At 41.2% G+C, this 23733-nt stretch overlaps 1 protein-coding gene across 1 annotated transcript in view; it reads right to left on the minus strand.

Moving 5' to 3' along the window:
* Positions 1–1113: 1113 nt before the first annotated feature.
* Positions 1114–23733, minus strand: part of SPOCK1 (SPARC (osteonectin), cwcv and kazal like domains proteoglycan 1) — a 274227-nt gene continuing 251607 nt past the window's right edge. The window contains exons 7-11 of the mRNA XM_086851450.1: positions 19406–19522; positions 12501–12722; positions 11828–11890; positions 6646–6783; positions 1114–5685 (exon numbers count right to left, since the gene is read on the minus strand). Of these exons, the coding sequence (XP_086707576.1) occupies positions 5495–5685; positions 6646–6783; positions 11828–11890; positions 12501–12722; positions 19406–19522 (731 nt within the window). The 3' untranslated portion in view covers positions 1114–5494. The remainder of the gene's footprint in view (positions 5686–6645; positions 6784–11827; positions 11891–12500; positions 12723–19405; positions 19523–23733) is intronic.

Genomic DNA, 23733 nt, shown 5'->3' on the forward strand with positions numbered 1-23733 from the left:
GTGTGTATAGCTATGCATGTGTAATACAAAACAAAGCTTGCAAGGTGCCTGCAATTTGAAAGCTAGAAGGAATATTAAAAAAAAATAGAGCTCAAATCATCAACCCTTTCTGAAAGCTAAAATCTCATTTGCAACTCACACACCTTTAAGCTCTGGATAACTTTTGCTTTGGTCCCAGTGCTACACACAGCATCTGACATCTGGAACAGCTGAGACACTTCAGCACAGAAGATCAAACACTTCAAGAGTCTCAGAGTGGTTTGGGAAAGGGAAAACCCAGTTATTCTGAGTCAGGTAAGGTGATGTACTGCAAGTGATGTGCGGTACACACAGTGAAAAGAAACCAATAAATACAGGAAATGGAACCAAAATTTCAGGCAGGTTCTGACCCTTGATGGCCCAGCTCAGCCAATGGTGTATGGGCAGGGACCTCATCAGTGCATACCTGGTGAGAGGACAATTGTGCAGTTGCCTGCAAATAGGTTTCTGTTTTTATCTGGTACTTTTAATGTACCACAGACAGGGAAAAGGTGATGAAATAACATTTTTAACTGTGTAATTAGCACTGCAATAATGCTGGCTGCTTAAATCGGTTAATAATATTAAACAGGAGCTCTAATTTAATTATAGAGACACAAACCCAGGTATTTCTAAATGAGGATGGCTTCCCACCAATTCTATTTAATATAATTTTGCCTTCATGTGTCATGTAGATACTGGCCACTGCAGAGTGTGGCTGTGTTTGTGGGATTGCCCTGGATACCTTCAGAATAGACAGAAAAACACATTGCAATCTGGAGAGGAAACAGAAATGAAAGCTTCCCCCTTGGCCCTTGCTAGATTCCTTAAAAATAAATTTTAATATAATTTGAAAAGTTCTGTTTTTGGTACAGTTATTCCATTAGGTTTGGTTTCATTTCTGCTTCTAAAATAGAGGTTTCTGGAGACCTTGCATTAACTCCAGAGAGTTAATGCTGGCATTGAACAGAGGTATAAGTTATGAAGCAAATATAAAGGAGGATCCATTTCCATGTAGGCTTAAATGCTGATTCATGGTAGTGCAGTATTTTTGATCCCCTAAGTTTAATAAAATTCAGGACAGGCAATAAGGAGTCGCAGACAAATTAAAATTTATTGAGACAGACAAAAATGCAACTATTTCAGACTACAGTTAAGCATTTACAGTCAACCAAAGGTAGCAAAATGCTCACATTCCACTTAACTCCTTATGGAAAAAGCATTCAGAATTTACTATGCAGTTCTACTTACTATGATAGTCTACATCCATCTACAGTAGGGACATCGAACTGAAACACAGAATATTTGGATCTCTCCTTACAGATCTACACATTGAACAGTAACAGACATCAACAGCATTGAGAAAAGTATAAAAAGACCAAAACCCACCTACTGTAGAAAGGGCTTTTTGATGTGTAGTAACTGTACAAAGCAGTCTGTGGATGAAAGGATGGGATACAGGAGGGACTGCAAGAGAAGACAACAAATGGAGGAAGCGAAGCTTGAGCGACCTGGTGGTCTGGGTCAGGTGGTGACCTTAGATCTACATCAGTTGCTGCTTGAGGGAGAAAAGGCTACAAAACTCCTAATATCAAAATATTCCCATGCCAGAAATGTACACTGAGACTAACAGACTAGGCTGGAGAGGCAAAGAGAAGCATTCACTAACAAACAGTGTTGTTTTAAATATAAACTTTACATTTTCAATATAAACGGTAGAATAAATATTAAATAAACACTTCAAATGGTTTAAAATAATAGTACAGAATAGCTTAAAAAAAAAAGGCAAAGAAAATAAAGAGGATTCTTTGTGTTCATAGCAAAGGCCAGTAATGACCCAAAAAACCTGGCTGTGCTGAAATCTGAACTCAACATTTTGATTTAACTACAGTAGTTCAAAGAAACATTAAAGCAATGCCTATCAGTATCTTCTTGTAGACTGTAATATGAAAAGAAAATGAGATTAAAAATTGGTTTTTGTTTCTGAGAGAATGGGACAACTCAGATTCCATTTTTCACAATGAGAAAATGTTTGGAAGGTCAATGACTTGATTCAGATGGGAAGTCAGCCCTGATTTGTAAAAAAAAAAAAAAAAAAAAAAAAAGAAAAGGGAAAATCCCTTTACAAGGCATGAAGAATGGAAGGGGCTTGATCTGGAAGAGTACTGGTTCTTGGTAGAATTGCTGGTCTCTTTATCACTATTTCATTAAATAGAAGATTTTCTTAATGCATCTCTCCAAACTGTATGTGTGGATACACACATACATATGCACACACATATTTGTGCATAAATGTAGTTATACAGTCACACAGATATATATGTGTATATATGTATTTTTATATATATATATACACACATACATACATATATACACAAAAATATGTATATTTATAGGCTACAGATCCCCCACCATGGGAAGATGCCAGTGGATCTCAAAAGGGCTTTGTTAAACAGCTTTGCAGGATTTGGGAACTTGCTCTCAAAGCAGTCCAGAGTCTGTGCTGCCCTTCCAAGCAGCCTGTGTGCCCTGCTCCTGCCTGGCTGGGACCCCTGGGATCGGGCACTGCTGCCCTGCAGCCCCCCCAGCTTCCCAGCCCATAAAATGACACATTTCCCATGCTGGCTGAGTCAGAAGAACACTTGGATGAGTCAAACAGGCGACTGAGTGGTCACCAGGAGGGGAGAGGCTGCCTGGATCCAGGCCAGCAGGCTTAGAACAACTGGGTGTGTTTGTGTGTGTGTGTGTTTCTGAGCACAGGGGGATGTGCTGAGCCAGCCAAGGCACCTGCCCTCTCACCAGGCTGCGCTGGGCATGGAGCTGTTTCACTGGGACCCATCCCATGATTGAGCTGGTGAGTCTGGGACAGATACAAACCCTTCCAGCTGTGATTTGGAAGCATTGCATGTGAAAGATCACAGCCAGGAGACCACCAGTGGGTGCTGCTGCCATGTCTGTGCATGTAAACTCAAAGATGTTCACGTTCGCTTTTAAAGGCTTATTTAACAACTTTGATTTAACCATCTTGCAGTTTACATGTGACACAGCCCCCTGCAGCCTCAGGTACTGCCTGCAAGGGCTTGGATTCACAGACTTCACCCTGGGGAGGTGCAGGGCAGGAGAAGGGATTTGCTCTGTGACCTCTGATGTAAGGCATAGCCCAGGATAAGCTGTTGTGGAGGGACACAGGACTGCCAAAAACCCCCTAGCTCTGTGTGGAGAATGAGTCCAGTCAGGAGGATAAGCATAATCTGCTGATTGTGGAGCTCAGATTTATGTCAGAATGAAATGGCAGCTCTGTGACACAAGCAGGTCTTGCACAGGACAGCAGAGCCAGAGAGTGTGGGGTTAATTAAGAAAACACCAGAGGCAAACTAGACAGGACATTTGAGAAGGAACCTACTGATGATGTTCAATTGCTTCCCACAAAATCATATTTAGGGAGACAGAAATGCTGGATTATCTGTTCCTTCTGCAAGCTGGCAGGATTTCTGTGAAAGGCAAATAGAAAAAGTGTGCACGTGTGTGTGTGTGTGTCTGTGTGCAGTGCAGCTCATGGAAAATGACTATTAAATATATTTTTCTAAAGCTATGGGAAAACCAAAGGGATTTATTTGAGGCAGGGCAGATTGCAGGCCTTTTGCAAGTGACTGTGATGGCAGATTTTTGGGAGGATGCAGGGGCGTGAAACAACAAATTCCTCATGGTTTTACACATCCTTCTGCATTAATAATGATTATGCAGGCTTGCTCTTTGTTCTCAGGTCATTGATCTGGATAAAAAGGAAATAAAAGAGGAGAAAACAGGAGAGCCCCTGCAGCACATGGTACCTGAAAGGAATTCCATTTCTGATCATGTCTGAAAGCAGAGGTCCTACCCAGAGGACTGCCAGGCAGGCACTGGCTTTGGAGAGGGCTGAGAGCCAACATCCCCAGGCCAATGTACCTAACAAAATGACTTCTGCCAATCTCTGTGGTATTTTCCAGCTTTCAAATGACTATGTGGCCAACCATGTTGTGACTTGGTGCTGTCTCCACCTCTATATCCACTGCAACTCAGAAAAAAAAAATCTAATTAGTTTTTGTTATAAAAACATGTTTTTCGTTCTGCAAAATAACTCACTGGCCAACCACAAGCACTGCTAAAATACTCACACCTGCATCCTAATGCAAGAGTGGGATTAAGGTTCCTCTTACTGCTTCACAAAACAGCAAAAATAATAAAAGGTCACCACAGCACATTACTGAAAACTTCCATGGGAAAGGACACTGCAAATAATGTAATGTCAATATGCTCTGATACAAGAGCTTTGAATATATGGGAGGTATTGAGGGAATCACAGATTGGATTTTAACACTATCCTGTTTTAGCAGTGTGTTTACAAGTGTGCAGCATCACACTGAGCCACGGGGTTATGCTTCTGAAATACCACCACCTAAAGCTGCTGTTTTAAACAGGTATCTTTACATTAAATCAGTGACAGTTACTTTTGGGTCCATGTCTTTGACAGCATTCCAGCTTTGGAAGGAGGGTTGCTGAATGGAGACCAGCCAGGTCTGTGGTGTGTAGCTGGAAGCAGAGGCTGCCTGTGTGTTCTTTGATACCCTCTAGTGCAAATGAGCTCAGACAGCAGCTGAGGAACAGCTCTGGGGGTGGTTATGATGCTACAAATTCACAAAATACTCTTCCCTTAAACACTCTGAAAGGCAGATGGGCTCTGTCCCCTGCCTTAGGGCTTGGTCCAGGACAGCTGCAGGTTCTCAGCATCTTTTAAGATCAAGGGCATGTTCTTTTATCAAATAAAGAGTGTCAGTGAGCTGACCTGTGCCCTGGTGGGAGTTTTGCCTTCAGTGTGAGCTGGACTAAGCCTGCTGGACTCATTCTCAGAGAAGGGAAGGAAGGGAAAGTCCTGCCCGTGGGTTTTCTTCTGGATTAAAGCCCCGGTACTGGGTAGCCACTGTCCAAAGAGACTTACTCTTCCCTGGGACATTATAAATGTGGACTAGAAAATGAGGCACCTACTTTTCCTTCTTCATGAAAAAAAAAGCTTTTTCTGATATGATCCAAGTAACAATTAATGACACAAGTTCTCTGACATGAGAGGGGCTTCTAAGCCTTTGTATTTTTTTTTTTTTGAGACCCTTCCAGGATTCTTTCACAGGATGGATTTCATAACTGGTGCAAGTGAGGATTAATTAAGACACAAAATGGGTTTGAAACTAAACTCATTGCCCCTGTGGGAAACTAAACTCATTGCCCCTGTGGACAGAAAAAAAAATCCCCCAAACCAACTGAACAAAAGCTGTATCCCAAACAGTCCTTGCTGGAAAAAAAAGTTGTCATCCAAATTAAATTGACTATACAAAATTAAACTCAGTAGAGGGAATATTTGTGCCAGGTACTCTCAGATACAATTGCAGAGATATTATGTGAGTTGCAATATTGTGCAAAACGTGAGTCCTCATTTTGATGGGCACTACCATATATAACCAATTTCATCATCCTTATCATCATCTTCATCTTCATCATCTTCATTAGCTGCTCTTACATGAATCTTCAGTTTCCCTTCTTTGTCTTTTTTTGTTGCTTCAGGTTCCTCTTCCAAATCATCCAACAATACAACAGATCCACCACTGCCAAAATCCCCTGAAGTTTCTTGCTCTTCTTCTGAAACAGGAGAGCAGGAAAGGTCATTTCCACAGAACACCAAATTCCACATTAATCACTATCCTTGTCATGCAAGCCACTGTCATTTGCAATGTTATTTTTTAAATTAATTTGTTCAGCTATTCATGAAATAACCTTAAAATTTCAATTTTCATTCTGAACTGGAATAAATAGATATCAATTGACTCTGAAAATTTTTTTTGCATAAAATGCCCCCTATGAATTGTCCCCCTCCTAATGGGATGACTGGAAAGTTCCAGATCACATGGATGCAGGCCAGAAAATCATTATTCCTTTATAAATATTTTCATTCCATCATGTCTCTGTAAACCAGGCTAAAAAATATAAAAAATGGTTTTGAGTGCCTAAACCTCCCTCTGCAAATGTAGCTTATTGAAACTAAGATCTGTGATGTGATTCTGGGCATCCTGGACCTTCTAGGTCTGTAGCTGGACTCACAACCATCCCCAAAGCACTCTGAAGGATTGCAGGTGACATCTCCTTGTACAGGCACAACAGTTAATTGGTGATTTCACTTACCTACATAATATTGTCCTGTCAGCAATTTCATTTGGCTTGGTTTGTAAATTTCACAATTTAGGCCTTCCCTTGTCTGGAAAGGCATTATAGATGAAGTTCCAGTAGATGTGCATTCCAGAGTATATAGAACATTATATTTAATAACCACGCAGAGCAACCTCAGACTCTTAATTTTAATATCACAAACTGCACTTTCCAGGCTGGTAGCAAAAATATCTTAACAGTGGTTATTGCCTTGTGCTGCACCCCTGCTGTCCAAAGCACCCACGAGGGCCCCATGTGTAGAGGAAAACAGAGGAGCACTTTGAACCTGGTACTTGTGTGTTTCTCTTTTGTTATCATACTCGGTGGTACAGCAATGGCAGGACTTACAGCAGTGTTAATTCCCCTGCTGTCTGAGGAAAGCAGATCATTACTCACCACAGCTGACTGTGCCTTGCTTTCTGGAGCCAGCTATCTCATTGCCATACTTATCAACACACCAGCACTGCCCCGTGCTGCCATGGCACTGCGTGGCTTTGTAATAACCTTCTTCATTGCACCGGGGGATGAAAGCACCTGAATAAAATATAAGGTGTGCTCAGTAATGCAATCCTCTGCAGGAGCAAACACAGAGAGGGTATTATGAACTTAGCACTTATATACATGAAGATCTCGACTATGTTGGCAAGGAAATACATGTGATAATCTGGTGCCTAAAAGGAGGAAGAAATTATTTCTGGTTTACTCTTTTCAGACACCCTGGTCACAGTGTACAAATGTTTGTTCGCATCCAGCACATGGAGGAGGGTGTCACACAGCTCTAGAGAGAGGTTCAGTCAGCCTCTGAATGATTGATATTCCCACAGAGCCTTTTCACATTTAACTCCTGGCTCTAAACTTTTCTTTCCAACCGGATTATTACCCCAACTTCATTAGTTCTGCATTTCCCTCCATTTGCACTCCTTCAGTGTTTATCACATGAGTCTTTCCACAGCACTGTAATTATTCCTGGAAGGTATCTGCCATCTGCTTGCTATTCATGCTAATCTCAGGCACATCCCCTGACTTACTGACAGTTCCCATGTATAGAAGAAATAATGCACAGGCTTTACAGAGAGGGACAACAGGATTTGAATCAGTAAGTCTTTGGATTTGAAGCCCAAATTTTGTCTCACAATAAAACCAATATATTTCAGCCTTGTAGAGTGTGGTTCATTCTGGCTTCTGCAGAGAGGGAAACTCTCAGGAGAAACCTATATCATTATTGCCACCATTTTCAGCAGATACAGCAAATGTACTTCAATATGAAAAGCCCTCTTGTCCTTGGAGATGAATTAGCTTTTCCCCACTGGAGGTCAGTACATTCATTTTTCCCTTCTTTGTCAATTGCTTCAATTTGAAACATGGCATAAACACACCCTTGCCCCCAAATATCTTGTCTCAAACGATTTTTGAGAAAGTGTTTTTCTCCTTTTCAAAGATACCAGTGATCTACTGGTGGTTCAGTGAGGTTTTTTAACTAGTTTCATGGGTAGCATCTATTCAGACAGCACATGTGTCAAAGGGGCCACTTCCACTACATTTCTCACAAGGAAAAATGAATGAGAAGGTGCTTCCCAAATGTCACCACATTTCCTGTATAAAAGACATAAAACTGGAAGTCAGTCAGTCTCATGCACACAGAAAACAACACAAAATGAATCTGAATATCCACACTCATTGCTCTGCAGATCTTGTCTAATGTTTGAGTGCTGCTAATACAGGTCTGTGAGATGAAAAGAGAAACCTCTGAACACCTGCAGAAATATTTGTTTATCAGATGAGTTTTGGAGACCACATCCATGAGTGAGAGTATTTTAAATAATGTCAAAGCATGATCTTATATCAGGTTTGCTAATAGGTACCACCATTATGTTCACATACAAATGTAAGCATGCTAGCAACTATCAAAGATTAATTTTAACTATTTATAAGACAATAGTTTTAATAACAAATGTATGTATTTGCCTTGGCAGGTAAGTTAATACTCAGTGTTCAAAACTTTATTTCAATATTGATTAGAAAAGATTTTTTTTTTCATATTTATGCTCATGTCCTGTCTCTGATAAGCACTCCAGGTGTTTATCAAACCATACACAGCCTTGGGAAAAGTGGTCAGCTGCTGACTTGGAGCTGGTGTAAACCAGCATAGCTGCACCCATGCCACTAGAGCTGCCCTTTTATATCTGATGAGCATCTGGCTCCAGGGAAGGATCTCAGAGGCATTACAGGGTGAGCAGAGAACAGCTTCCGCATTTTAAGCTGTCTCATACTTTCTCTTTTCCTAGGGCAATGCAACCTTTTCCTTCTTTAAAACAGGCCTTCTTGCATAGTTTCACTGTTTCTTGTACGGCATGAAAATGTTCCATGTCACCTATAAAAGCTTTAAAAGATTTAAAAATAAATTATGGCCCAGGCTCACTGCCAACATAACTGTGTGTGGAATAGATTCACACTTTGGGTCACAGAGAAGAGTGGAAGGAACTTTTCCTTCTGCGTGGGAAATTCATGCCAATTTGTATGTAACACTGAAGCTTTAAATATTTAGCTATGCATACTAATGTCACAGTATTTCAACCATCAGAGGGGAGATACAGCATGTCCTCCCCAATGTGTCAGGTGCAGGTGATAATCTGGAGAGGATAGAGAGTCGCTGGGAACAAGTGTTGTACAATGTGATGATTCTCCCTGTGAATTGTACACAAATCAGCCTGTCTTCGTTAAAAATAAACTGACTACAAGCTCTGCTATCCTGGAGCATGGCACCTAGACAGACCATTTGGGTTTGGCATCAGAGAACATCTGGAGCTTTCATCTCCAGAGGTTCTTGCACAGGCAGTGCTTCCCCACAAACCTGGACACCACAAAATGTGAGTCACTCCCACAAACTGCCTGAAGCTGCTGAATCCTGCCTCCCCATTGCCCTTTGTCCTGGGAAGGGTTTAGTTATTCCACACAAACTTGACCAGCACTGTTTCATCTGTGTCCTCTTTATGGACTCAGACCTATGCCTCTTTTTTTGTAATATTATTTCCTTATCTACATAATACTCCTCTTCCTTAGAGAACAGGAGGAGAATAATTATATGCTAAAGATAGTGAAGCAAACAGGTAAAAGCCTGTCAGAATTAAGTGCTAGCCAGCACACAGCTCCTGGTATTAGCTATTATATTAGCTGAATCCAGAGGGTTGATACAGGAGAAAACAGTGATGGGAGCAGAAATTTATTACTTTAGTGATGTGGGAGAAGCATTATCAGGCTGCACAGTTGTATGCTCTAAAAGTATAGTCTCTGCAGTTAATTGTACTCCAGATAAATCTGGTAGGAAAAGATGAATAGTGCTGTTTACTTTTTAATTCAGTCTCCTGGGATGCTAGACTTCATTTGAAAGCCTCCAAATTCAAATACCTAATGGCAATGGCTTTGAAGTACTTTGTTGCAACTGTCATGTGTTTTGAAAAATATATGGAGAAGGAAATATCAAAAGTCATCATTTTTATCAATGGATACAACTTAACAAAAACATTCTTCATGCTACTGCCCATGCTACTGTAAGTGCTGTGCTCTCTTTGTCAGGGTCAGAGGAGGAAAGAGAATAATTAAAGATTAGTTTCTCTGAAAATATTAGTCTCTCCAACTTTAATGTTGCTACAAGTCATGTGTATGTTTGTGCTTCCATTTGAATGATTTTTCAGTCAGTGAAGAGAAAAGACAATGCTTTCTGCTGTATAAATAGCTCTGATATCAAATTAAAATCTTCCAGACAGGTGTCATTATGCAGGAAGACTTTCAGGGTCGGTGAAGCAAAGAGTTCCTCTTTATATTGTAATCTTCTAGCTTGTGGAACAACCTGTGCCTGACACCTTGATTTGTTGAGCTTCACCACTTTCATTCTTCTTCAATTTTTTTTTTTTTTTTAATACAGTTGACTAGAAGTTATTTGTGCTAAGGGACCATTCTTACTGCTTTTACTTTGTCATTTTACTTCTGCTATTGTGATCAGATCCCAGTGACATGTGCTACAACCACCTGCATGTTGAACTACCTGCAACCCAGGCATAATTCTTCCTACACACCAGAATAAACTACTTATGTTTCAACCTAGATGACATTTATTGCACATAGAAAATAACAGCAAAGCATAAAATAAATATGGGATAGTCAAAGCTCTCTATTAAGAACTGGGCTTCTTACTCTTTTAGGTGGCTTTGAAAATGATGACACCCATGAGACAGAGAACACTGTGACTTCCTTTGCCACAACATTCCCTTGAACACAAATGCAGAATATTTACTGAATGGAGCACACATACCCCGAGTGATCAATCCTCCCTTTGCTCCCACAGCTATGAACAGTAGGAGCTGTAACTCTGAAACATCTTAATCTTCATGTGAACTGGAAATGAAAGGATGATGGATCTAAACCACAGTCCCTGTGGCCTTTAGGAATGTTTATTCTTAATTTAAACCCATGAATTTGGTTGGGATTGTTCACAAAGCACCTGAACCTTGAGTCCAAATGGCAGTGGCATCTGGGAATGGCAGGATTTGGCAGAGCTGAGCTGCTTGCAGGGTCTGCTGTTGAGTGAGGAGAACACCAAGCTGGAGTGTGGGGGCACGGAGCAGCACCGCAGCAGAGCTGACGTGCACACCCTGTGCTGCAGCTGCTGATGCTGTGGGAACCTGACATGTTCTCCATGATGGGGCTGACAGCTGGGGCTGAGGTCAGCCACTCTCCTCAAGGGTGAAGTGCAGGGCTTGCTGTTAACAGGGGTTTTCATCTGTCCTGCTGTGCCTCAGGGGTGGGCTCTGTGTGCACAAATGTGCTGGGACACAAGCTTCAGTAGAACACCAGCACACAAACGCCAGGCTACACATCACTGGGTGATTTTAGGGTAGGAAATTAGTCACCTGAAATGTTTTCAGTTCAGCAACCTGATTTTTTAGCAATTAATTGGGAAAATGCCAGATGGGGATTTATTTATCCTAATTTTAGATATCCATCAGTGCAATATAAGTCATGAATCAATTCAGGCTCCCAATAGGCATGAGGGAGAGGGACAGGCATGACCACATCTTACAGCACGAAGCACCCTGCAGGCTGCCTAAAATGAGATGATAAGAATTCCTATTTTCATACACACAGAACATACTGAAATATTTTAAAGAATGAACCCCAAGGAAAGCCTGCATTGCACCACAACTGGAAGGGAACATGAATGAATTGGCTATGCACCTTCAGTCACCCTTCAAAAATGGGAGCCTTGAGTATCAAGCAGCGTCCCAGTACTTACTCTGACCTGTGAGGTGATGAAGGCAGTATTAAGCTCTGTGCAGACAAGGCTTTGCATTTCTGGAGAGCTGTAAATTAGTTCTGAACCCGCTGCCACGCTGACACCTGTTCTGTGTGTTGCTATCTCATTATTTGTTTAATTTCATAGTGTCAGGCCTACGCTCGGTGCTGCATATTCCTGACTCCAAACATTAGTCTCTAATTGAAAAACCATTACTGCATATAAAGTTACAATAATCACAGAAGCTTTAATTAGTTGAGTAAATGAATAGCAAGTAATCGAACTTACCCAACAGACTCTTCCCTCTACTTAGCTTTTGAATTCTATTCATTTCATTCTGGCAAGGAAGACCTAAAATATAATGTATAAGAATCAATTTCCAGATGGTATGGGACAGACTCTGTAATGACTGGCTTCACTGCTGACATGAAATGTAGGCTACTGTACACCTGGGACTGAGAGAAGCCCATATGCTGCTACTGTACGGCAAAACAAATTTATGTCATTAGCTCCACTAATTAAAAAAAAAAAAAAAAAAAAAAAGGCAACACACTGTAGTTGTGAGTAGTGTTTGGGGGCCATTTTAATTGTTAAACCATTCTACCTCTCTTTTCACCAAACTGACATCATGCCAGCTCTCTGATTTATGACTTGCTAACTGGCAATTGACACAATTCCGTGTTAATAAAAGATAAATTCTTGAACTTTCTGTCTGCAGTAGAGTTTATTTCTAGACTGTGCGCACTGACACTTACTACTTTGTTTGTTTTAATGATCAAGGCATGTTAATACAGTTCATCTGTGACATTAAACAAGGTTCCACAATGCCCTTCGCATTGCTGCTGGGGAAAAGGGCTTTTTAACACACCTGCCTGCCAATGACCAATCTCTACAGGCAGGCCCTGAAACACAAACAGGGAGAGCCAAACAGCTCCTCTGGATCACAAATAGCACAGCTCACCGCCCGGCTTCTGGAAGCAATAGCACCACTCGTTGTTGGAAAGCTTCCCGTCTTTGAAGGAATCGCAGGAGTTGAAGAGTGGCTTGACACACGGCTCGTACTTATCCAGATAAATGGCACTGATCTCCGAGGGATCCAGCAGCAGGTCATAGTTCATGTCAAGTTTGTTGAACATCCAGCCTAAGGAGTCCTTACAGATTGGTAGGATGCTGGTGTCAAATCCTGTAAGAAGACAGGCAAATATTCCCCAGCTGATCCCCGGCATGCCCCCAGCACAGGAACCACTGCTAAGGTGAAGCCTTGCCTGCTTTTCTTTTTTTTGGCTGGACTCTGATCATTGAGCTGACTTGCCCAAAGCAGAACAAAATCCTAAGACTGAACTGATTGTGTAAAGCTTAAAGCCCAAGCACAGCTACAAACTAGAGAACTACTCACACTCTGTGGGAGCTGTGGGGTAGAGAGGGCTGAGATTCAGAATTCAAAGTTATTTCTACTCAAAAAATTCTTGCTTTTTTTTTTTCAGTCCTCAGTCCAAGTGGGTTGGCCTGGTTCCAGGAAACTGAAATGTGATGAGAAAAGGCTGCATCCACCATATTTTCAAACTAGACTGAATCTGAATGAAATTTAAATCCTGTTTCCCAGACTCGTTTCTAGTTGCCTGATCAAATTCTTTCCTGCTGTGCTCTCACCTTCTACCTCTCATCCCTGCTTTTCACTCTTCAAAGGCCTGTCTGTGTGGCTTTTGACAACAAACTGCTTTGATCTGGACTGTGAGCTGTCTGGGGGAGGCAGGGAGAGAGAAGAGGTGGAGTGTCTCTGTTTCTTACACCACTCTGAGGTAGGGCACTGCTTCAGCTGGAGCTGCACAGAGCTGCCCATGCTCTTGTATGCTGCACCAGCACCACTCCTTCCTGCAGCTTCCAGGATTCTGCAGCAATACAGGATTCTGCTTTTCCAGCGCTTTGGAAACCATCACCATCATTCATTTTAATAGCCCAGATTCTTCAAAGACTGCTGCAGCAGCAGTGGTTATCACAGAAAGCCCAAGTCATGCATATAGATCCCCACTGTGTATATGAGCTACACGTTCCAGTATCCTGCCATCTCCAGAAAAACAGTGGCATGGGGCACTATAAATCCACACTGTCATGGTATTTTTTCAATGCTTAGACTAAATTCCAAGTTATCTACAATGTAAGGAAGTGTATTTGTAATACAGAGATAGTAATTCTGATAACAAGGGTATTGGTTTGAACCAGGACTCAGGAACATGAATCCATTGGTTGGGGATTTGCAGAGACAGAAGGCTCCAGATACCCTGGGGCCTCTGGTGCTCACACTGCTCCAGCTATGAGCAATAACCTGCCTGTGCACTGCTCACTCTGCTTTGGGCCATGTACAGAAGCCTGATGAGCTTTTTCCTTTGGCTGAAAGAGGTTAAGCTCAGCTTTATTTGCTGTACATGTCCCTTTCAGGATGTTGCTGTGTTGAAGTGAAAGCTGAGATGTTGCTGGAATCACGCTGACAGTTTGTCCAAGCTCTGCAGCCTACCTGCTATTTTAGACATTAATCCAAAGGAGAGCAGGGCTTTGTGCTGGAAGCTCTGTTTTTTGTATGCAGCTGTGGCTAAAGGTTGTCAGTGACACAGAGGGACAATCAGAAAGGTTAACTAATGGGAAGGTTTGTGTCACTCATAAAGTATTTTTCTCTAAGGAAGGAAGAAGGTAACGCCATTTCCTCAGGGCTAGAGGCAGCTCAGGCAGGGAAGAGAGAAATCATGCTGAACATTTCATCACATTTTTATGCTGTTATCTCCCGTAACATTATCTAATCATGTTTGAGCACAGTGAAAAAGAACAAGGCTGTGTGAATAGATGTAGGGGGGAGCTGCTTGCCTTGCTGAAGCAATTAGAAATATTGACTTCAATTATTTAAGTCATCTGAAGCAGGCAAGCAGGATTTGGTCACTGCGCAATCTTTTGTCAAGTGAAAGGATTTAGGATTCCTCACCTTTGCCTTTACAGAGCAACAGGAGCAGGGCACAGAGTCCTGCCCTGTGCAGGTGTATGGTGCCAGATTCCCCACCTCAGGGCAGGTTAAAGCAGTCAGGCAGGGGTGGATCATTCAACTGCACGGCGGAGCTGGGACCTGCCCCAGCTATCCCAGTTTAACAGTTTTCAAGAGAAAAAATCAGTTTCCAGTGTCTGCTCTTTTTCTGCACAGATGCTCTCTGGCAACGGACTTTACATGCCATGGTGGCACTCACTGCTGCAAAAGATGAGCAACTCAGGTGTTGTATGATCAGTTGAGGACTGTATGTGTTGCTCAACCCTGATGGGTCTCTAAAGCTCATCTTTTAACTGCTAGGGATCAATACAGAGAGGAGGAGATCTTGGAATGAATTGCCCCCAACAGTGCCTGTAGATTATTTCTGAGGCTTGTTTTCCTCCCTGCTGGGAAATCTCCACCTGTGTGTACAATGGGGATACACCACCAGCCTGCCCTCAGCACCAGCTCAGCACCTGCCTGAGCAAATCACCAGTAGTGACTGCTGTGAGTACAAAGCTGCTCTGTGACACACCATCAGGGCTTGGATGGGAGATACAGTTGGGAAAAGTCACTCAAGAAGACAGTTAATTACATTAGTTGGATAGGTTTTGATCATAATTTCTTATAAACAAAGGAGTTGTTGTGGTCACTGTTGTGACCAGACTTCCAGATTAGATTTATTAAAAGGCTGGTTTATTAAACATTTCTGGATTGCCAGACAATGTGGTCTGGAAGTCCTGAAATATTGGCATGGTAGGTGTGACAGAAAGTCATTAGCTAGACAGTTATTTTCAGTGGGTAGTTAATTCTTTAATTGTCCCCTAATATGTAGTTGAAGGTAAATAGTAGCTCCACTTCATATTGTCTCCTGCCCATAAATCACATTTTGCAACTTTGCATCTGCAGCCCAAATCCAACAGTTCTGGATGCTCTCAGCACCCAGCACCAGGAGTGAAAGCCAAATGTGCCCTAAGTGTGCAGGGTTCTGACTCACAGCATAACCAGGGCAGCTGATGGAAAATGGCTTTTGGAACCTGCTTACCTGCACTGGGAGGTCACTGCTCCCACCAGCCTGGTGGGGCCAAGTGACATTGAACAAATTAACTTCTTATAGTCTTTTGATATACTTATCTATAAGTATGATGCAATCTTCTGGATGAAATAAATTCTGTAATAATTCAGTGCTTGGTTAACAGACTGGATTTGCAGCTTAACAGACTCAGAATAAGTAACCCCAGTGAGAACTTCTCTGCATCTTTCTGTCTATCAGTGCAGTGCTGCAGTGCCTTTGGTGAGAAGCCTGAGAATGGTGCAGGCTCCACATCCCTCTTGATTCCTTGGCAGAGGCTGCCAACACACATGCCAGTAAATGTCAGCTGAGGTGGTGGCTGCTCTCATTTGGACACCTGCTCACAAGGACCTGGACTGAGACCATCGGGTTCCTCTTTCCAACTGACAGCTGTTCAGCATCCTGACAACTTTCATTCACTACAGAGCTGGAAGAAAATCAAGCTGGTGACCTATATGTTTAAGTCTCTCATCCCATTAACACATAGAATGCTCTACCTCCTCTGAATTAAAAGGGAATTAAATTAAAAAAAGTCTTTAGGTGACAATCCTTATTAAAAATAAACACACCTTCTGGCATGAAAAAATTATTTTCCCCCTTCAAGAGTTGACTTGCATGAGCCATTTTTATTTTATTAAAGTATACTACAATTAAATTAACAGGGGTATTATTAACCTAATTTCCCCCATCGCTTAAAATAAAAGAAGGAGGAGAAGAAATGTTCCCCAGAAAAAGTCTTTTATATTGCACAGATCTCTAGTATAAGAAAAACAACACCCACTCCAACCAAGGAGACTCTCTGGATACAATACAGGGATGTTATGAATTATCAACAGGCTCAGGAGCAATTTGAATCTGATCTTGCTACCTAATTAGTTTTATTATTTCCCTATGTCAAAGCATGTCCCTGAGTTTCTTACATCATTTATTGAGGAGATTTTAATTGCACAAAGCCTTCAGAAGACAAAGTACCTGGCCCATGGTGCTTTGCTGGGATCAGAGAGCTCAGGGAAGGAAGGTTTGAAATCTAAACACAATGATCTCCTTCATCCTTTTCAAAGAATTACAAAGAAAACAAAAAGGGAGTGTACTTTTTTTCTTTACCTGGGGGTGAACATTGTACACTCACAATGCTTATTTACACTCACGCTAACATCATCAAAAATTAATGTAGCATAGAGAAATCTCTGCTAGAAGACCTTCTGCAGACAGCTGATGTGTCCGAGGCCTCGCAGCGATGGCATCCCACCATCTGCTCCTTTTACTGCCACAGGGGCACATCCAAAATGGATTACTTTGAGGATGTCCATGTGTTTTCAAACTCTGCAGGCACAACCAGAGCAGTTCAGTTTAATGAAGTGATGTGTGTGGTGAGGAGGGTAACACATGCAGAGCCATATAAAAGGGCAGTGTGTACATCAGAGTGTGTTTCCAGAGCTGTGCATGTCCTGTTTGCCAGGATTCACACACATTCTTTTCTACAGCTTGGGTATGTGAACTTTGCTTTGAATTCTGAGCCCTGTTTAAGGCGTCTTTCATTTTTAACAATGTTTGAAGTTGGAGAGAGCTAAATACTGCTATCCTCACCCTGTGAGTATTTTCAGTGCCACCAGAGAGAACGTGAGCTGCAGAATTTGGCACATGCAGATTAATTCATGAATACTGCTGCAGAACTTCAGAAGGAAAAAACAAGCCCAAGTTTTGTGGAATTCAAAAATGGTTTAGGCATCTAAACTCATAAAGTTTCTTTCTTTTTCTTTTCTTTTTTTTTTTTAACTGATTTAGAAGAAAATAAGAGCATGTGCCAAACTAAGTCAACAGCCTAAAAATGAACATTGTTGAGATCAAGTGTTTAAGATCATCAGGCAGCCTTTCAAATAAAAGCTGCCAGGAATCAAACTAAACTAAAAAGAGATAACAGCTCCTCTGTGAATCAGAGCAAACACTGCAGAATTACCAGGAATGTTTTTCTCCCTGAAACTGCTTAAGCAAAAAAAAAAAAAAACACCCAAAAAAACCCCCAAACCAAAAAAGACTCAGCACCTTTAGGATTGTATTTGGTCTTTGGCCTCTGGCAAGGTCATCATGAGGATGTCACGAATCATCTGCATGAAAACATCCTTCTGACAATCTGATAAAATGAGATTTCCTGTGATTCTGGGTCTAAAGGACTTCAAACAAAGTTTAAAGCCTCTAAGGCTTTCTGTCATGGGGTTTGAAATGAATTCACATCTGGAAGCCACGATTAGCTGTACATTCAGTTGCTTTCTGCACTGTGGTTCAGATCCTCTGTATGAGAATATCTTTTTTTGGAGAACTGTTTCAGAAATAAGTAGGACATATGGTTTTAAAGATACTGACTTTGTTGTAAATACTATGCAAAATAAGGGACACATGAGAAAAGATCATTTACATAGAACATAACGTGTTTCACCACAGAATTTTAAGATCTGTAGTGAAATTATTGAGTTTGACAATAGTTTTGAGCAATATAGCCTGTGGTATATTGTCTCTTTAGGAAGAGGCAATCTGTTGCTCCCCCAGCTGAGATGTAGCACAAAAGAGGGAGGCTGTGGGGACCTGGACCAACAGAAAATGCCTGCCCTGATGTGCTGGGTCTGCTCTAGTGCCCTTGCAGTCTCTGAGGTGTCTCTCCACAGGGACACCAGGTGAAAAGAGCCATAAAAGTGGCAGCTGACTGAACCCTTCAAACTCTGGGTTTGGACACTGCCTTTAGACAGCTCATCTCAGAGAATCAGTGAAGTGACAGTGAGGTACAGACCTAGATAAAACTTGTGCATCCTACTTTGCAGCCCAAGGGTCCACGTGTTTTGGGACATACTGTTTAAAAGAATTAATGAGTCCTTACAGAAAGTGAATTTGCATCTCCTCTCTGATGAGCATGACCTCTTTTAACGCTGTTATCTGAATCTTTCCCCTCCCTGGTGGCTAAATGACATCAAAATCAGTCATGTTGGCTTAACCCACAGAGAGTAGATGTCCTCTAGACTGTTCATTTTCTTCCTTTCTTAAAAAAAAATGTATCAAAGGAGGCAAAGACGGTGTTATTAAATACCTTGGACAGAATGGGCTCCAGCTTTCTCAGCCATTTAACTCTTCTAGCTCCATGGCTCACGTGTGGATCTTTTAATTATTCTCTCCCTTACATAAACTGTTAGCAGGAAATTTTAAAGTAAAATCTAGCTGGGTTTTTTCCAATACTGGCATAATATGCCTGTATGACGTATTTTCACCTTATGCCCCTGACATTGTGTCAGAAAATGCTTGGCCATAAAACTGCTGGTTAAGCAGAGACCAGAGTCCAATCCCAAGAAATTATCTGGATGCAGCCACACTGAATTGGAGGGTGAGGGAATTTAACTGTACAGACACAAACTACACCATATTAATTAACCCCAGCACCTGAGAAAAGTCCCTGAGCAGTTTCAGTTCCTGACCATTGCTCTGAGTTTAAAGCAGTGTTTAAAGTAAACACACACCTCACACAGTGGTGATCTCCATGGCCTTCAGACATTTATTTGCCCGAGTAACTTGTGAAGGTCTCTCTAACTGCCAGTTTTTAGAGCAGTTTGGGCCAAAGAGAGGACAGAAGGACTGCAGCTCCTTCAGAAAACTATTTATTTATTTCAGGTCTCAGGAACCTGCTTATTCACTGGCACCTGCCTGATGGGATGTTGCAGCACCAACAGCTGTGCTCAGTTCAATGCTCCCAGCTGGGGAAGCTCCTACAGAACCCAAATGTTCAATGGGAAAGGGGTTTTCTTACTGCCTTGTGCCGTCTCCGAGCTCGTGGGTTTGATGACACGATTCGCATCCTCGTGAAGGGCACCGAACCAGTCCTTTAGCCTCGAAGCCAGATTCCTCAGCTCTTTGTCTGTGCAAGCTAGGAAAGAACAAAGCACCATACTGAGTCAGGAGCACCAGGGAAAAACCTCTCCCCAGAGGGTCCATTAGAAAAATTGTGTTTATGGTTGTAAAGTTCTCCTCATTAAGAGCTCTGAAGGAAAAAGGGAAGGTCAGGGAGAAGGATGCAAGATAAAAAGAAAATGTAAGTTGTTATGAATTATAAGTTGTACTCAAGTACTTCCTTGGAAGCTGACACGATTGGTGATGGAAGAAGTGCCACACACAGCTCCCTGCCAGTTGGCAATTAGAGCTATGTGACTATTTAACTTAAATGTTTTCACCTTTTAGGATTTCAGAGAAAAATACCAGTCAAACAGATGGGGAGGAGGGACATTGTTGCCTAGACATGCTACTTGAAAAAGATGCTAGGGATAACTTATAACATTTGGCTTAGTATAAGGCTATTATCACCATAATAGAAAATATATATACTTATTTATACACAGAAAAAATTGTTATGTTGGTCTAGTTCTACTGCAAGTGAGACTCTACCACCACTGAAGGCTGTCAATTCCATTTTGTTATCTAAGTAAAACATTTATTTTCTTACAAATTTTACTGTGAAGTATCTAATTTTCCCAAAAATTTCTGCCAAAAGATTAATGTCCAGGTGAAGCAATTCTTTTTAAGGAAGAAAGCTACATTAGCCACAAATTTCTGTCAAAAAAAATATTCTTATTTCTGTATCATGTTTAGTGCTTAAAATTCACATGCTCAGGCAATTTTATTATTCCTGCTGTGCACTCATTCTACATTTTAAATGACATTTCTTGAAATACAGAGCAAGATTTTATGCCATAGAGGCAGACATCGTTCACAGTCACAATAAGTTTTCTCCGTCTCACTGCACATTATAACATTCCTCCTTCCACCTTACTGAAGAACAATTGAGTCCCACAGCTCTCCCAAGTTAAACTCTCTGCTCCAGTGACAAGAAACTTGCTGATATGTCATGGCTCTTCTGAGGATTTGTTTGTACTCACTCTTTAGTTTGGGATGGGAATAACTTTGAAGTTAAAAATAGAAATTATAGCCTCTTCTAAATTTGAGAGGGGAGAAAAATAAAGATTTTCCCATTTTTTTTCTCTTTTACACCAGAGTTTGATAAATTTTCCTATGAAAGATAAAACTATGACAATTACTATCCCTTTAAAGCTGAGTCCAGGTAAGGAAAAATCAGGTCTTGAACAAAAAAATCCCATCAGTGTAAAATAAATGGAAGACAATGCAGTCCGAATTTAAACTGGCCTACCTTGCTGAAAAAGCTTACCTCTTCATTTTCTCACTTGAATTAACACTACATTTTGCTCATGGTAAACTATCTTATCTTTCCAAGTTGGGTGAAAAAAAAATAAAAAGGATTAATTTGTCCAAGAAATGAGTAATTTAAAATAAATAGTTTTATTGTGCAAACCTGATACTTAATTAAATAATTAGATACTTCTTAAATAAACATTGTGGCACATGTCACCTTTAGCAGGCCAAGGCTGGAACTGTGGATTACAAACATCCATTCCTGTGCCTTCCTGACCCCTCATTGTGCCTTCTGGGCAGGCACACTGAGCTTCACAGTCAAGGCCCAGGAAAAAGAAGTAATAATAAAGAAAATACCTTCTAGAGCCATTTTCCTGATTCAGATTTGTTTACTCCCAAACACAAAGCCAACCCCAGACACCACAGCAACCCAAAGTAAGCCAAGGGACACTGGATTTGCTTCCAAACTCGCCCTTTATGGAGGGCAGGAACAAGGAGCACACTCAGCTCCTCTCCCAGCCCCAGCAGCCTGCAGGGTGCTCTCCCCAGGGCCAGATAAAGTCTCTAAACTGAATCTCACAAAGTGATCATTTGGTGTAAGCTGCATTGACTGGGGTAATTGGAATCCATGCTTTTAAACTGCAATACAAACCAGGACTGAATGCATAGCATAGGTGGGACAGAAGCAATCAGTTAATGGTAAACAGAAGTAATTAATGGTACATCAGACTTGAAACAACTGCTCTCTATAATCAGCCAATCAAACATGTCAGAGTCTGTAAAATGCCATTTGTAATGAAGCTGTTACAGTTTTTCCATGTCTGTACCTTCAGCCATGTTGAGAAAGAAGCTTTTTTTGAGGGCAGTGTTTAAGAGTGGACCCTGGGTGAATTTATTCCTCTTGTTTTTGCTTACAAACTCTGCAGATTTCCTTTAGAATTTGATCTGAGGCATGACTGACAGTAAGCCCAGAACTGGAGTTTTCTGCATTCTGGATAGTTTTTCTGTGAATAACTGAGATATTCCTTAAGTATGCTGCTTAAGGATGATTCCACAGTGAATATGATGTTGAGGTTCTCCCACAGGACTGCAGTCTTTCTTCACTAGAATAAATGCTGTTTCATGAGTCAAACAGGAGCCAACTTTGCTATTAATATGGAGTGAATAATATAGTTCTGAACAAGACTTCAAAACTTTAATGCAAAGTTCAGTTAAATTTCAAGTACTTAATGCCCTCAATTTTACTTTCTCCTGCACATTAAAATAGAGGAAGTATCCTTTTATTTTACATTTCTTGTATTAAATTTTATTTTAATGCTACTATGCCTGTTATGAATATCCTGCCTTTCTACCCAATGGAACTGCATTCCATTTTTATTTATTTCATTTGAACTATATCAGAGGCATATAATCATTCTGAAATTGTTTAGTTTGGAGCACATTTGGGACACTTCAAAGTGGACTGACATTCAGGGGGCAGGAGTTTCATACAAACAAAGTCATTGCTCTGGCATCCAGGAACCACAGCACTCAGTGTTTTATTTCAGGTGGTTGGGCCCATTAGTTATATTTCAAACAATTAGAAAGCATAGCTCTGAGAAGCCCCTCATCTGAGATCCTTATATATAAATTTACATTAGTAGAAGTTATAAAGCATTTTTAAGAACCCTCTTCATGAAAAATGCAGTGCAAATGTACCTCTTCACTATTAATAGAAGTTTCAAGTCACATTTCTCAGATGAGAAGAACAGGGCTGTAGGAGGAATGGATGTGATAATGGGTCTCTTGCTATTTGAAGATTTATAAGGAGAGAACACCGGGGTTGCAAACAATATGGATATTGACATGGCTTGAAGCACTGATTTAAAAATCCAGGCTGAAGAGAATCACCAAGGGAGGAGCCTCTCCATAGCCCCTCTCTCACAACTGAAATCCATCCAGTCAACTGTCAACAACCATTTAAAGCTCTGGTGCTGTGAAACAGACCCAAGTGCAAACATATGTAAATAGGCATTTTCACCGGTGTGTATCTTCTCAGAGATAAGGGACCCTGGCTTCAATTCATTTCCTCACCTTTTAAAGAGAAAACAACCCACACTTCTTTACCCTTGCTATTTTATTGATGTCAGCAAAGGTTCTGCTTTAGCAGCCATCTGATATCAGATCCTCCTGTAGGTTAAATCCTGGATCCTTCCCTGCTGATGGCTTTGGTGATGTGCTCACAGCCCATGTTTCCCTGAGAGCAGCAGGCTGGCTAACACCCAGCTCAGCAGGCTGACCCCAGGGCACTGTCCCTGTGCCTCAGGTGGCAGTGGGACCTCGAGCAGGGGCACAATCTGTCCCTTCTCTGAGTCTCAGCAATGAGAACACAAAGGGAGGATGTGAGAGCTGCTGGACCCAACAACATCCTCAGATCTGCATCTGCTGATGTGACAAATTATCCTGCAGAAGTGATTTATTAACAAGCACCTTAAGTGCAGATTTATTCCCAAGGGTGAAGCACTTGGTCCAACAGTTATTTATTCCTCACAAACTGAAAGCACTATTGCTAAATACCTATTTTCACCAAGCAGAAAGCATTAATCTGACCTAATGGAAAGCCATTAGTATGCTGTAAAGGCTCAGGCTTTTATGGGCCTGCTTTTGTTATGGACTTTTGCAGCTCTATGGATACTAATCTATATACATTGGTGGTGAAAATTAGCAGTATAATATTTAATTTCACCCTTTCAGACAGGGGCTTTCAATAGTACTTAGTGATAGAAATCAACATTAAAACTGAACTTACCTGTAGATGTATAAGATTAAATCAATACTGAATCACATCCCATTTTTACTCCAGCCTAGCAAAGCAAAATTGAAAAATCTCCATCCACTAACAAAATAAAACCCCCAAGCCTCACAACTTGTATTGCAATGAGTTCTAAACAAAAC

Source organism: Cyanistes caeruleus, chromosome 15 (genome assembly GCF_971803275.1).
Source record: "Cyanistes caeruleus chromosome 15, bCyaCae1.hap1.1, whole genome shotgun sequence".
NCBI lineage: Eukaryota > Metazoa > Chordata > Aves > Passeriformes > Paridae > Cyanistes > Cyanistes caeruleus.